Genomic DNA, 14,613 nt, shown 5'->3' with positions numbered 1-14,613 from the left:
TCGGACGCTTTTGCCAACAACGTGTTATGTTTCAAAATCCTTCACATACATTCAGGCTGATTAAACATTCTTCTGTCGTTTTCCTTTACCCAGTGTGTGAATAGAGGAGATGCCATTCATTGGACTTTAACTGTGGAGAAGCCACGCCTCCTGCTGTGGGCGGGGTTTAAAGTTTGGTCCAGTTCTGAAACTCTTGCGCTGGAACTCAGTCTCTGCTCCCGCGGCACGGACTGATCTACAGAAAGAGAGGGGAAGTTCAGTTTAGACAGATCAGTGTTTTAGATCAGACAACAGCATGGAATCAGTAGGATTTCGTTTAGTTTAATTATAGATTTGGAAAAGCAGCGAAGAGAAGGACTTTACGCACGCACCTCTCTGGAGAAGCGCAGTGTCTCTTTGCGCGGTGATGGAGGTTTGGGACTTTAGGAATTTTGCGCTTTGGATTTCATTCCTGACGGGTTTCACGATGGCCAGTTACTCAGAAGACCAGTGCAGCTGGAGGGGAAGGTAAATATTACCAACATGCAGAGTTACAGGCTTTATATCTGTTGATTTTTTAAATAGATTGCGTATTATATTTACGTTTTGCCCTAGAATGCATTGATTTTTTTTCTTCTGCTATCCTGCATGATTTCTGTGCAATTAAAAGTGTGCAAATGTATGCAATTAATTATAGTAAACATATTTTGTATAAATATAATGTGCAGGAATAATCTCTCACATATGTGCATGAATTGCATTGCATATCTATCTATCTATCTATCTATCTATCTATCTATCTATCGTTCGTGAATATTTTTGGTCATAGTGTAATTTGAATAGTTTACGCAAATGCGCGCAGAAGCCAAACCTGTTGAGCAAAAAGGGTTAATTAAGCGCTTCGTTTGTAAAGTATAAGGAATATATAATTATAATGGAGTAAATAGGTGTAATATGTGGGTTGCAATTCTAATGGATGTTTAAGTTTGTTTCCATTAGTGCAGAAAGTTTAAATGGCTGCAGTTAAAGTAACCAGTAACCAGTAGGGGGCGTTACACTTTTCCTGTAACTTTATGCATGGGTCAAATGACTCAAGACTCAAGTTTTGAGAAAGCAGACCAAGAGAAATGACTGTTTTTCTGCTTGCATCTCATTTAATGTGGATCAACTGACGCATAGAGGTTTGGCGTGCTCAGATTTCTCTGGTTAACCTCTGCTGGTTTCCATCTGTGCAGTGGTCTCTCTCAGGCGGTAAAGAACGTGGAGCAAGTTTGGTTGAGGTGTGCGGAGGGCTCGGTGGAGTGGCTGTACCCCGCCGGAGCGCTGCGTCTCACTCTTTCTCCCCGACTGCCGTGGAGCGCCATGGGTCCCGGCGAGTCCAGCAGGAGACCGGTGTCGGCCTGCATCAAGCCGGATCAGCACTGGGGTGGGGCTCAGCTCTACCTGGAGCGGGATGGAGTCCTGGAGCTTCTGGTGGGAGACGAGACCTCCAACCCGGCCCGTGTGCGCTGCTTCAGTGCCATGCCTGGAGAGCGACCGGCTCTCTTCCTGCAAGCGACGCCTCACCAGGACATAAGCAGACGCATCGCTGCGTTTCGCTACGAGCTGAGAGGCGATTGGACGGCGCAGCCGTCAGTCAACACGGATCCAATCGGCAGCGAAGGTGAATATTCTGGAAGATACAGCAGTGATTTATGTAACATATACATAGTATACAATGGTTGCAAGCAAATTAAAAGCTATTTCATGCAACGACAACAAAACATAGATATTTAGTCAAATTTACTTTCAATATTGAACATATTAAAAATGTTTTCTGAATTTAATAGTGTCCCAAAAATAATCTAAAATGTCCAAAAAATTACTACTAGCAACTCTTCTGGACTTTTAGGATCATCTACATGGGTTTGTTTCCTAGTAAACAAAACCTGAATGTTTCTCTAAATCTTCTGAGTTGATGATTTGGCAAAAAAAGCACAGTGCAAATGCTACAAAACTATGCAAAAACACATATTTTACTAAAAATTGGTTTAAAATATTAAACACAAAGTGGGAACTAACATTTATAATTTAATATCTGCCCAAATATAATCTAAAATTGCAGAGAAACCAACTCTTCTGTACTTTTAGGACAATCGAAACAGATTAGTTTATGAGAATTAACCTGTGAATTAATCCTGAACGTTTCTGCAAACCTGTGAGTTGATGATTCTGCAAAAAAGAGCAATGCAAAGCTATGAAACTATGCCAAAAACATTTATTTTACAAAAACATTGCTTCAAATATTGAACACAGAGCATTTGTAGATTTTGGAATTTAAAAAACTGAGAACTAAAATTTACCATTTGATATTATCCCAAAAATAATCCCAAATTTCCAAAAATGACTGCCAACTCTAGTACTCTTAGGCTCTTTTACATGGGTTCGTTTCTGAGAATTCACCTGCAGATGATGTTTCTGCAAACCTGTGATGGGTCTGCAGAAAATTTCAGTGCAACGTTATGCAAAGTAGGTGTTTTAGTTCTCCGAAATTAAGTTGAGCAGCAGACAGACAAAACCAGCCATGAACAGAGCATTCATTCAAACTAAAATGAGACTTGAACTTTAGAGTAATGCATTTCAGAGTAGAACCACCATCTGAAGACTTGTGCTTCTCGAAGAGCACAAACAAGCTCACAAACAAGTTTGCAATTGTAGCACTGTAATTATTTAAATGTAACAGGTTTCAGTAATAGTTATAGGTCGTCTCAGCTGGGAAGCTCCTTCCAGCCAGTTGTGAGAAGCGGGGGTGGGAGCGTTTGGATTCGAGGAGCGGAAAAGCCAAGAGCGAGGGGGAGGGAGAGAAAGACAAAAGCTTCGTATGGGACGGGGGTTTGTCTCCATAGTGAGCCATTTTGGAGACCTGCATGAGAGCGCAGTCGCCGTGGTAACGGGGGTGTTGGGGGGGGGGGGGGGCGCAACTGAAAAGCGGATCTTTTGTTGGGAGTTTTGGGAGCAGAGAGGAGACAGGGAAGGACGTTTAAAAGTTTTAAAGGGCCAACAACTTTCTTTCTCACACCCACACAGACACCTGTTGCTGTTTGAGAGCGCACACATGTAGTTGCATAGAAAACATGCCGGCATGCATAAACTTTCAGGAATGATGACTCAACCAATATGGCCGACATTTAGAGCGCAGGATGGCCAATATAATGCATGTTTTAATGCAAATGAATTTGATGTACATACAAAAAAACTGTTACAATGTGTTCAATTTAAAAATTTGTATTCACTCACAATTCACTAAACATGTGAAAAAAACTAAAGTTAAAACCATAAAAACATTTTTGTTACTTGAAATAAAGTTGAACTGAAATAAAATATTTAAAAATTTTGATTTATTTTATTTCGGCTAGTTGCCAAGGCGACATTTCTCATTTTTATTTAGTTTAACTTGATGCGCTAAAGTAACTAAAACAAAAACTGAAATAAAAATGTATAAAACCACATAGAAAAAAAACACAAAAATGCAACAAAATGACAACTTTTAACTAAAATTAAAACGGAAAATATAAAAACTAGTTGAAAATATGAATAAAAATTTTATAGTATCTCAATAATCACTAGTATTGATTCAAGAATGTGTCCAAAAACATTAATTTGCAGTGATTTTACAAAAAAATTAAATCACAAATTAACTTGCCATTTTTAGACACTATAAATCTTATTTAAATTATATTACAATTACATTTAAATTTATACAGTTAATAAAATCTTAGACTTGAACAATGGCATATTAATTAGCGTAGCCTACTGTCTGTTCATCACAGTCTCATTTTCATTCGTTTCAAATGAATGAAGCCATCTACCCTGACTTAAAGTCTGACATTTTGACTAGAAACTATAGTTAACATGGAACATTTTTGTAAACGTGTATACAAACATCCTGCATCTTCAAAATGACACAAACTTGAAGAATGAGAGACGGTTTGGTTTCTGTGTGGGTGGGTAAAGTTTTCTTACTTTACTAGCTCATACAGATCAGCCAGATGAAGGTTAGAGAGGAAGAGGGAAGTGTTAGGATCTTGATTGAGGGGACACACACCTCTCTCATGAGCTTTGATCAGGTGACGTGGCTCACACCTATCAGGAGGTCGTTTATCTCCATCACACATCCACCGAAGAGCTGTAAAGTAACCGCTGCATGTTACGCCTCATCTCTTGGTGTTCCTGTTCTTCTGTGTCTCATGTTCTTCTCTTCTCTTTCTTTCACAGGAGCCTGTAGGCCGTGCAATAACACCGAGATCCTGATGGCTGTGTGCACTAGTGACTTTGGTGAGTATTTGAATTGACTTTTTGTTCTGCTTTTTAGGATAAATGTGCTTTTATTCCAAGCAATCAGCAGGACTTTTCCACTAAAGTGTGTAAATGTCTCTAGGATAGCAAGAACCTCAAACCTACAGCCTTCAGCTACCAATATGCCACATGTTCTGGTTGTTTAGTTAAAGATCTGGAGGTCACAGGTTCAAACCCAAGTAGGGGGGGGGGGGTCAGCCCTAATTTAGTATCATTAAGAAACTATTAGGTTTTATTAATATTTTGAATTAGATTTTATTTTAGATATGTAGATAGATTTTCATTTTATTTAGAATTTTGGTCATTTTGTTGCACTTTTTTTTGTTTTTTTTTCATTATTATTTTATTAGGTTTTTTTATTTGTCTATATAGTTTTTATTTATTTTTTATTAGTACATCAAGTTAAACCAAAAAAATGTTGCATTCATAATTAACATTTAATTTTAGTTTTAGTCATTTTTTGTTTTTGTTATTTTTATTGGTTTTTGTTCATATATATATATATATATATAAATATTAAAATTTTAAGTTAGTTATTTTAGTACATTTATTTTTTTATCATTTTAATTTTTTATTACTTATTAATTTATTTTACTTTATTTTCATTAAGTTTCATTAACATTTATTTGAAGTACTTTTTCAAGTACATTTTTATTGTTTTTCTTCACGCTAAGTTACTCTTTGCACTGAACTGCTTTGGATAAAAGTACATTTGTAATTGATTCGCACCAAACCCAATTGGCATCAGTCCAGCAGGTTAATTTAGCACCTTCCAATTGAATTTTCTGGTTTAGAAGGAAATCGTAAACCAACCGAAGCAGCAAAAGCTCAAGTTTGCAACTCATTACTTATAATAGCGTCTAACAGAGCTTTCTGTGTTTTTAGTTGTTCGAGGAAACATCCGTTCTGTGGATATAGACTCAAATCTGAAAGCGGCAGTGATCAAAGTGAGCGCGACGCGGGTTTACCGGCAGAAGTTTGCACTGTTCCCTGAATCCGGGCGTCTGACGCGGTCGGGCGAGATCCGGACACCTCTGCAGTGTGGCGTTCGGCCCGGCGTTGGCAGCTTCCTGTTTACCGGCCGTGTGCACTTTGGGGAGGCGTGGCTCGGCTGCGCTCCACGCTATAAAGACTTTCTGAAGGTGTACGAGCAGGCCAAACAGTCCCTGATGATCCCCTGCACTCTGGTCAACGACTGACGGGAAAACACGCTCACGCGCGGGCGAAACTCGTGATTCTGTTGCAGAAGATCTGAGAAACTCCTGAGCAAATGATAGAAACACAGACAGAAGTTTAGGAGAACAGAGACACTGGAGGAGCAAAGATCACTGGATCAAGATGGATATCTGAAAAAGGACATTTGTGTGTCCATGTCTATCTAATTCCACCCAGATTTGGGGTCCTAATCTGGGCCTCTTTTTTTAAACTCAGGAAATCTTGTCTTTGGATGCTTTGATATGAACATCACTGAAACATCCAAAGTCCTCATGATGTTGGAGACAAACTCATGATGTTGAGTTGGTAAATAAGCTGTACGCAATGCATGTAGCGCAGTCGTCTTTTGCAGTATTTGATGCCATAGAAAAACATTGATTTGTCAGCCTTTATATGAAAATAATTTTTTTTATATTGAGAGTATATATTTTATTTTTTATTTTTTATATATATATATATATATATATATATATATATATAAAAAAAATCAAGTCTATTTTCTAAATTTGCACTGGTGAACGGAAGGGAAAGATGGCGATACCTGGATGCTGCAGGCACTGAGAACCAAAACGGATCTATATGTAGCATAGCAAAAGATGTTTTGTATAAATATATATTTCTATAATATGAAATCAGCTATGGTTTATATGCTAACAGGCTGAGGATAGCATGCAGCTAACATCAAGTAATGAAAACAATAGCAATATATTAATTATTTGGTGTCTACAGATAGCATGTGCTGATTACCTCATGGTTAACTAGTTAACATGGTTAACGTCACCACTAGTTTGCTTTGATGTTGCTAAGCTGATATAAACTTACCATCACGTTCAGAGCACTTTTACTCTGATGAAAAATGTTTTTATTTTCAACGCTGCATTCACACTGACAGCGATTTGCATCTGAACGAAATTCCTTTTCTATGAATTTACCATCTAAGACTTTTGCATTTAGACAAAGTTGAGCAGTTCAACTTTATGCAAATGAGCAGCAGTGCAATGACCAATGGGAGAGCAGAGTGTACAGTCATGTGATGCTGAATATTTAATTGCTTTAATCTGATGGTTAAACTGTTGTCAGTGTGAACGCACATGAACAGGGTATCCTCGCAAATCTGGATTTTATTTGTCGTTTAAATATATGTGCTTACGAAATAATCTATATAGATAATTTATGGTCTGAAATGTCGTCTCTTGCTCTCAGACTCTCTGTAAACACACTCATACTGTGGACTTGTGTACCAAAACATTGACTGCTGGTCTCAGGCAAACACTGTCCTCCATCTAATTCTGCTTATCTGCTATCGTCTTTATTTTGTGCTTCATATCCATTTTTGTCAGCGATGTATGTGCACTAAACAAATGACCGGATCAACCAAATGTAGAGAGCGAGCCGAGATGCGAAGCTGCCATATTTTATGCTGCCAGTGTTTGTTATTAATGTCTTTACAAACCAATGTGACTGCTGGGTGTAAAATATATGTATATGTGTGGATATCAGTGTATATAAGATGTTTTAGAGTTTTATAACTGGATGATGAAATATTCTGTAACATTGTAGAGTTTGTATGAAATATTGGTTAAAAAATATACAATAATTGTTTATAAAGGACAAAAATCATCGAATTTGTGTTTGTCTGGTCTCTGAATTACTTATTAAAGTAAAACAAGGTGTGATATTGTAAAAAGAAAAACCTGAAATAGATTGTTTTCCAATATGAAATAGAAAATTAATTGAAATAAACCAATTAAAATTAAAGTAGATACTTTTATTTAGATCGTAATGTGAATATTATCAATATACTACACTTCTGTTCAAAGATTTGAGTTTGACTTTAATGACTCACTAAGGCTGCATTTATTTGATCAAAAATACAATAAAAATGTGAAATATTATTACAATTTAAAATAACCATTTTTACGTGAATATATGTTCAAATGTAATTTATTGCTGTGATCAAAGCTGAATTTTCACCATCATTACTCCAGTCTTTAGTGTCCCTTCAGAAATCATGTTGATTTGCTGCTCAAGAAGCATTTCTGATTATTATTAATGTAGAAAACAGTTGTGCTGCTTTATATGTTTGTGGAAACTGTAATATATTGTATTTTCAGGAGTCTTCCATGAATAGAAAGTTTAAAAAACACCATTTATTTGAAATAGAAATCTTTTTTTAACATATACAAGTCTTTACTGTCACTTATGATCAATTTAATGCATACATGATGAATTTCTTTGACAAAAAAAAAAAAAAACCTCTTACCGATTCCAAACTTTTGTTATAGCAGACTGTGCTGCTGTCATAGGCCATGTTTCACTTTATTATTATTATTATTAGCATAAGTATAACCTTATACTGTAGTTGTAAGGTGAATAACAGGAAAATGAGGAAGGGTGTTGGTGAGCTATTGAGGGTGTGTGTGAGTGTGTGTGTGTGTGTGTGTGTGTGTGTGTGTGTGTGTGTGTGTGTGTGTGTGTGTGTGTGAGTGTGAGTGTGTGTGTGTGTGTGTGTGTGTGTGTGTGTGTGTGTGTGTGTGTGTGTGTGAGTGTGTGTGTGTGTGTGTGTTCAGGTGTACAGTGTGTGTATGTTTGGCCTTCCAAGAGCTCCAGAGATAGAACAGGAAATGAGCGCGACCCAACCCTCAGACAGGAGCTCTCTGACCTGGATTGTGTCCATTTATATCTACACACACACACACACACAGGATCACAAACTGCATTTCAACCACAAAACTCACAATTCAACTCAATCTATTTCTGTTACCACAATAGCTCTGTAATACATTTCTAAATATAAAACAGCACTTATATATAAAAAGTGACAAGATTGTAGTTGTTTGACATTCTGTCATTATAGATCTTTAGAATACAATGAAAAATTATTTTTCGAGACTGTAAAAGAGATCTTTTGGAGAACGTTTTCCAATACTACAAACTTACTCCTTACGTCTTTCTACTTAAAATTGAATTAACATTTAATTTAATGTGTTTTTTTTTTTATTCCTGAGTGAAAATTATTTCAAAGTAAATCCTACAACTTTTTAAGTGAACTTAAATACTTAATACAGTAATTTAATTATACATTATAGAATTAATTCATTCCTTGAATGAATGAATTAATTGGTTAAAATAAATATATTTTACCTTTAAAATGTTATTATAAATATTTAAAAATATAAATATTATACACTACTGTTCAAAAGTGTGGGGTCAGAAAGATTTATTTTTTATTTTATTTTATTTTTTGAAAGAAATTATCACTTATATTAAGTAAGGATAATCAAAAGTGACAGTAAAGACATTTATAATGTTACAAGAGAGATAAATGCTGTTTACCTTTTATTCATTAAAGAATGCTGAAATATGTATCACGGTTTACACTAAAATATTTGGCCGCACAACTGTTTTCAGCATTGATAATAATCAGAAATGTTTCTTGAACAGCAAATCAGTATATTAGAATGATTTCTGAAGATCATGTGACACTGAAAACTGAAGTAATGATCACAGAAATAAATCACATTTTATAATATATTCCACTAGAAAACAGATATTTTAATTTGTAGTAATATTTCACAATTTTACGTTTTTGTTTTCTGTATTTTTGATCTTTCAAAAACATTTAAAAAACTTACTGACTCCAAACTTGACTTTTAAACACTATATAGTATTATTAGTTGCGTAGATCACTATGCTTGTCTAAAATGCAGTAGTTTTGTTGAGAATATTCATGATTTAGCTTTAGGTTCCAGCATGACTATCTTCTGAAGGCTGCAGATCCCTGACATAACACTTCAACCCCCCGGAGAACACGACTTCTCCAGGAACACACACTTTTGTTCCTTAAGGGTCTGCAGATGGCCGTAATCCCATTAAAATGCGGAGGGAAGCCCAAGTGTGTGTGAGTGATTGAGTGTGTAGAGCCGACCTCCTCAGGTCGGGGTGGGCAGTGTCTTTCTTATTTCCCGCCAAAATGACACTAATTATCACCTCAAACAAAAACAATTGGAGTTACACAGAAAAGCAACATCAAAACATGATCATATAATCCTAAAAGTCACAAAATTAACAGCGTGAACAGACAGTTTTCTTCCAAGATCCCAACCATTAAACCTATAGCTTTACACTTTTCCACCTCAATTTCATAATAATTTTGAAATCATAAACATAGTCCCTCTCCTTTTCTCCTGTGTTCACTCAGCACTGGTTTTAAACCATGAAAACTGAAATTCGTTCCAAAAACCAATTACCCTCTCCTACTATTAAAAACAACACATGCTGTCACATGTCTTCCAATTTGCACAACGCACACATATCAGTCAACGTCAAAACACATTAGCGTTTCATGTCTCTTGAGCTCCACGCAGCTCTTGAGAAACCTCTCTGAGAAAAACCATGACTCATGTTACTCTCGCCACAATATTTCAATACATAATAAGAAACATCGAACTAAATCATCCGTGACAGAACATGCAATCCAACTCACAAAAACTACCATTAAGAGTTCCCTTAACAGACCAAACGCATGTCCACGTTATTAATCTTAACTATTGATTTAAATGGATTCATTTAGCAGACGCTTTTATCCAAAGTGACTTACAAATGTGCAATACATGAGCGATTCGTCTTAATTAAAGCTATATGAGATTATGTTTTGGTTAAACAAAATCTGCAATTATAATAAAATATTAGTGATTTAATGAATGAATAAATAAATTAGTGCTGTCAAACGATTAATCGCGATTAATCACATCCAAAATAAAAGTTTTTGTTTACATAATATGTGTGTATAATGTGTTTGTTTATTATGTGTGTATATATAAATACACACACATACAGTATATATTTGGAAAATATTTATATGTATTTATATTATATATAAATAATAAACATATTTAATATATAAACATAACATATTTTTCTTAAAAATATACATGCATGTGCTTGTATTTATATATATATAATAAATATACACAGTAGAGTACACACTCATATATTATGTAAACAAAAACGTTTATTTTGGACGCGATTAATCGTTTGACAACACTAAAATAAATACATAGTGATATTAGTGTGTTATTTCTTAGCACAGAGATGAGAATAGTGTGTTTTGGTTAAAAAAAATTACTATGATAAAATCATACATACACATATGCACAAAATATCTAAATTTAACAAACAAAAATTGATATTAATGTGTTATTGTGTATCACAGAAATTAGAAAATATTGTGTTTTGGGTAAAAAAAAATGTTCTATAATATAATTTAGGATTAGGGTAAATATTTGCGATTTAAAAAAACACAATACTGATATCATTATGTTATTTTGTAGCACAGAGATGAGAATAGTGTGTTTTGGTTAAAATATTTACTATGATATAATAAATTATTTTTTATTTAATTAACTAATGAATAACATAATTAAGTAAATAAATAAAGTGTGACACAGACACACACTTTTTATTATTTATATATAATATAATTAATATTGATATTAGTATGTAATTTTGTAGCACAGAGATGGGATTAGTGTTTTGGTTAAAAAATAAACTATAAAATAATGAAATATTTATAAAAAATAAAATATATACAGAGTGTGTAGTTACTAACCAGCCAAACCTTGAGCTCTCAAAATAGCTTGACTAATGGGGGACGAGTTTAGAAACCTGTCGGAAAACAGTCATTATTTTTGCTAATTTGTTTGGTGCACAAAATAAATACAGTTTAAACCTCATATTATGGTCATTTTACAATATTTAAATCAACCAGATGATGTACTAATAAGTGTGATCACTCTGAAACAAGGACACTGACAGGAAGTGTGACCTGTTTCTCAGGTCAGAGAGACAGAAAAGTGTTTGCTCCAGTAACAGAAAACAAATCCTACGATCACTCCTGAGATTCAACACAGTTTTATGCAGCAGGACCTGAAAGCCATCAGTGCCAGACCGAGGCAGATCTGGGTGCTTCCCTGCGGGACGATCAGCGGCTGTGATAATGGGCAGAATGTGTGAACACATGCAAACGGACTGTGAGAACAGGAACTGAGCCAAAACATGAGGAACGGTCCAGATACGGAACGGCTCGTTCATGTGAGAGAGAAAAGCGCCTGCTCTTTGTGTGCAGCGGCTACAGGAGGGCGTCTGAATTTTGTCCCAATCATGACACGGATTAAAGCACAGAACAGAGTGTGGGAAAAACTCTCGGGACCCTCCTCTCCCTCTCTCAAACTTTCCTTCAACCGCTCAGCGTGTCATTTCTCGGCTCAATCTCTTGATGTTTCTCTCAAACTCTTGTGCTTTTCTTTCTCTCCTCCCCGCAGGACCTTTTTCCACTCAACTCCTGCCTCTCTCACTCCTCCAGACGCAAACTCTCTCTGAACGCTTGAAATCAGCCAGCAGGTGCTTCTGACAGAGCGAGAGAGGGAGAGAAATGAACGTTAAGAATACAAATGACTGCTAAATAAACATTTTAAACAACAAAAGAGTAATCTCTAGCTGAGTGTAACTAGAAAAATATACATTTAGGTTATCAATATGACCATGTGAACTATGAAATACTCAAGCTAGCATGACAATTACAGTCATTTAAATAAAAAAGGACTATTTAAATATAAATTGTATGCATTCTGGAAAGGTAAAAGTTCATTCATGTTGTCTGGCTCTCAGTCTGTCCTTCTGAATTCACACACTCATTAATGTGATAGTGGAGTTCTGCTCAAATTCCTCTCTCACGCGTCCCACATTCTTTCGTCCTTTGTCACTTTTTTTCTTTCCTCCGTCTCACCCCCCCAGCCTGTACTCATAAATTACTGCCGTTCACAAGGTTTGTCCCGTCCACTCACTCACTCACACACGCACGCACACACGCACACACGCACACACACACACACACACGCTCTAACACAGCCTGCCAGAGTTTATTAGGCACATATCGCCTGAGCAGAAAAGACCAAACAAACGACTGAAGCAGCAGTTCTCATATTCAGACTGCATGCAGGTTTAGAAGTCACTACTAGCTGCTGAAGATGGACCCTGATGCCCAGCTGGAATATTATTTGGCATTCTGAATCTTCCCACTGCTCGTAGTATCAGACACACATTCCCCAGCAGATCTCAGCGTCACTATGGGCTCAAATAGCCAGATGATTCATGAATGACTGCTGTAAAGCATGGTGAAAACTACTATACTGATGTTTCACTGCAAATGCAAATATAAAACAATATTAAAAAGAATAATATCAATAAATAATGTAATTAATAATATAATAAAATAATATAACAATATTAATATGTAAATGTTTTATATATATGAATATATATATATATAATATATAATGTATTATATATATATATATATATATATATAAATTATATAATATAAAACATCTATCTGATGACACTCTATATTATTTATTAAAATATTGAATTTATGTGAAGATACCTCAGTTCATCCTATATTACAAACAATAATGATAAATAATATTATAAGAAATTATCAAATTTGAATATTAATATAACATTAAAAAAATATTTATTATATATATATATATATTAAACTTTATAAATATACCATTAATTCAGTTCAATATAATAACAAATTAGTGTATGTATATTTGTATATATGTACATACACAAAATATATTATGTTTAATATTGATTTAAGCATAAATATAAATATAAATTAAATATATTTTATGTAAATCATATATAGACTACAATAATAAATATGAATTGAAAAAAATTGAAAATTATTATTTCAATAAAAAACTGCCTAAAACTGTGAGGTAAAGAGCTGAACGCACTTTGTTCTCTTTGCTGTTATGTTCTCATGATGTCAGCGTGCCTGTGCGGATGCCACCCAGTGTGAGCTGGCACACAGTCGGCCGCCCGGCCAACCCCCGAACCCCCCAGCAATTACCCTCACTACCCATAAGCCCCTCCCCGGCCCTGCTCCTTTCCCAGGGGTTCAGGGGCCACTGTACTCACTACACCCCGTTTCCCATACGCATAATCTTGAATTTTCTCCCCCGGCTCATAAAGAGGCGCTCGAAGCCTCTCAGTCTGCAGCCCATTTCCCAAACACTCTCCCTTTATCTGCCAAGCCCACAGCCTCTTTCTGTCTCGCTCGCTCTCTTTCTGTCTTTTCCACGCTCTCTTTTTGCAGATAATCCATGCTATTTTTTTTTCTTTCCAGTAATATGCTTTCAAGTTTGCCCTGCAGTATTTCCAACTTTAAATTCCTAGGATGAATTCACGTTGAACTTTCTCTTTGAAAATGAAGGTACAGGGCAGTTTTAAAGTTTTTAAAAGTTCTATTTTTTAAAATTTGAAATGCTTTATACTAAACTTTTAGGAAACAAGTTTTATAGTAGATGAAAATAAGATTGAAAATTCCTTGGAAATGTACAATTTTATTTTATTTATATTTTTATAATATACATTTTTATATTTTTTCTATATATATATATATATATATATACATATATATTTATTTATATAAAAAATTCTATAATTTGTAAAAAATAATAAATTCTATTAAAAAACAAGAATTTTAGATTCTAACAACACTAAAGTAAAACAGTGTATTAAATGCCTCTAAGCCTCAAAAACACTGTGAGTGTGAAAAACACTGATACGACTAGCTCATGAAACCACTGCAGTTGATTTATTTTGTGTACAAATAACACGTCTGTCACTCAGTGTTGTATGTTTCTCAGGGATGTGTGTGAACTACATGCTCTGTAATGAAATGATCTTAACCCGTCAGACAATTAATTGTCAGCAGCCTTTCATTCTCGCAGCCCGTAAAATTGACATAAGCTTTACAAACATTCCACACATAGTTTCTCAGGAAGGAAGAGCAAATTGAATCACACACACACACACACACACACACACACACACACACACGTGTTTCTACAGGATTTAAACACATGCTGTACAAGTCATATTGCTGTTGCTTCATTTTGATGATTCAACTATTCAATTCAATTACACTTTATTGTTGGAATTTCTTCAAAAAATTGTCGAGTACACATTAAGCATTAAACAGTAAAAATGCAAATGACGGCGTTAACGAGT

General features: G+C 35.1%; 1 protein-coding gene across 1 annotated transcript; it reads left to right on the top strand.

Moving 5' to 3' along the window:
• The first annotated feature begins 228 nt into the window (after positions 1-228).
• On the top strand, positions 229-5,859 carry LOC306863134 (meteorin-like). The gene is made up of 4 exons (XM_079406336.1): positions 229-507; positions 1,215-1,642; positions 4,234-4,293; positions 5,200-5,859. The coding sequence occupies exons 1-4, from the start codon at positions 407-409 to the stop codon at positions 5,511-5,513; spliced, it is 903 nt and encodes a 300-aa protein (XP_079262462.1). The 5' UTR covers positions 229-406; the 3' UTR covers positions 5,514-5,859.
• Positions 5,860-14,613: the final 8,754 nt, after the last annotated feature.

The sequence above is a fragment of the Barbus barbus genome (assembly GCF_936440315.1).
Source record: "Barbus barbus genome assembly, chromosome: 44".
Taxonomy (NCBI): domain Eukaryota; kingdom Metazoa; phylum Chordata; class Actinopteri; order Cypriniformes; family Cyprinidae; genus Barbus; species Barbus barbus.
The sequence above is the reverse complement of the archived record's forward strand: the minus strand, read 5'-3'. Positions and strand labels throughout refer to the sequence as shown.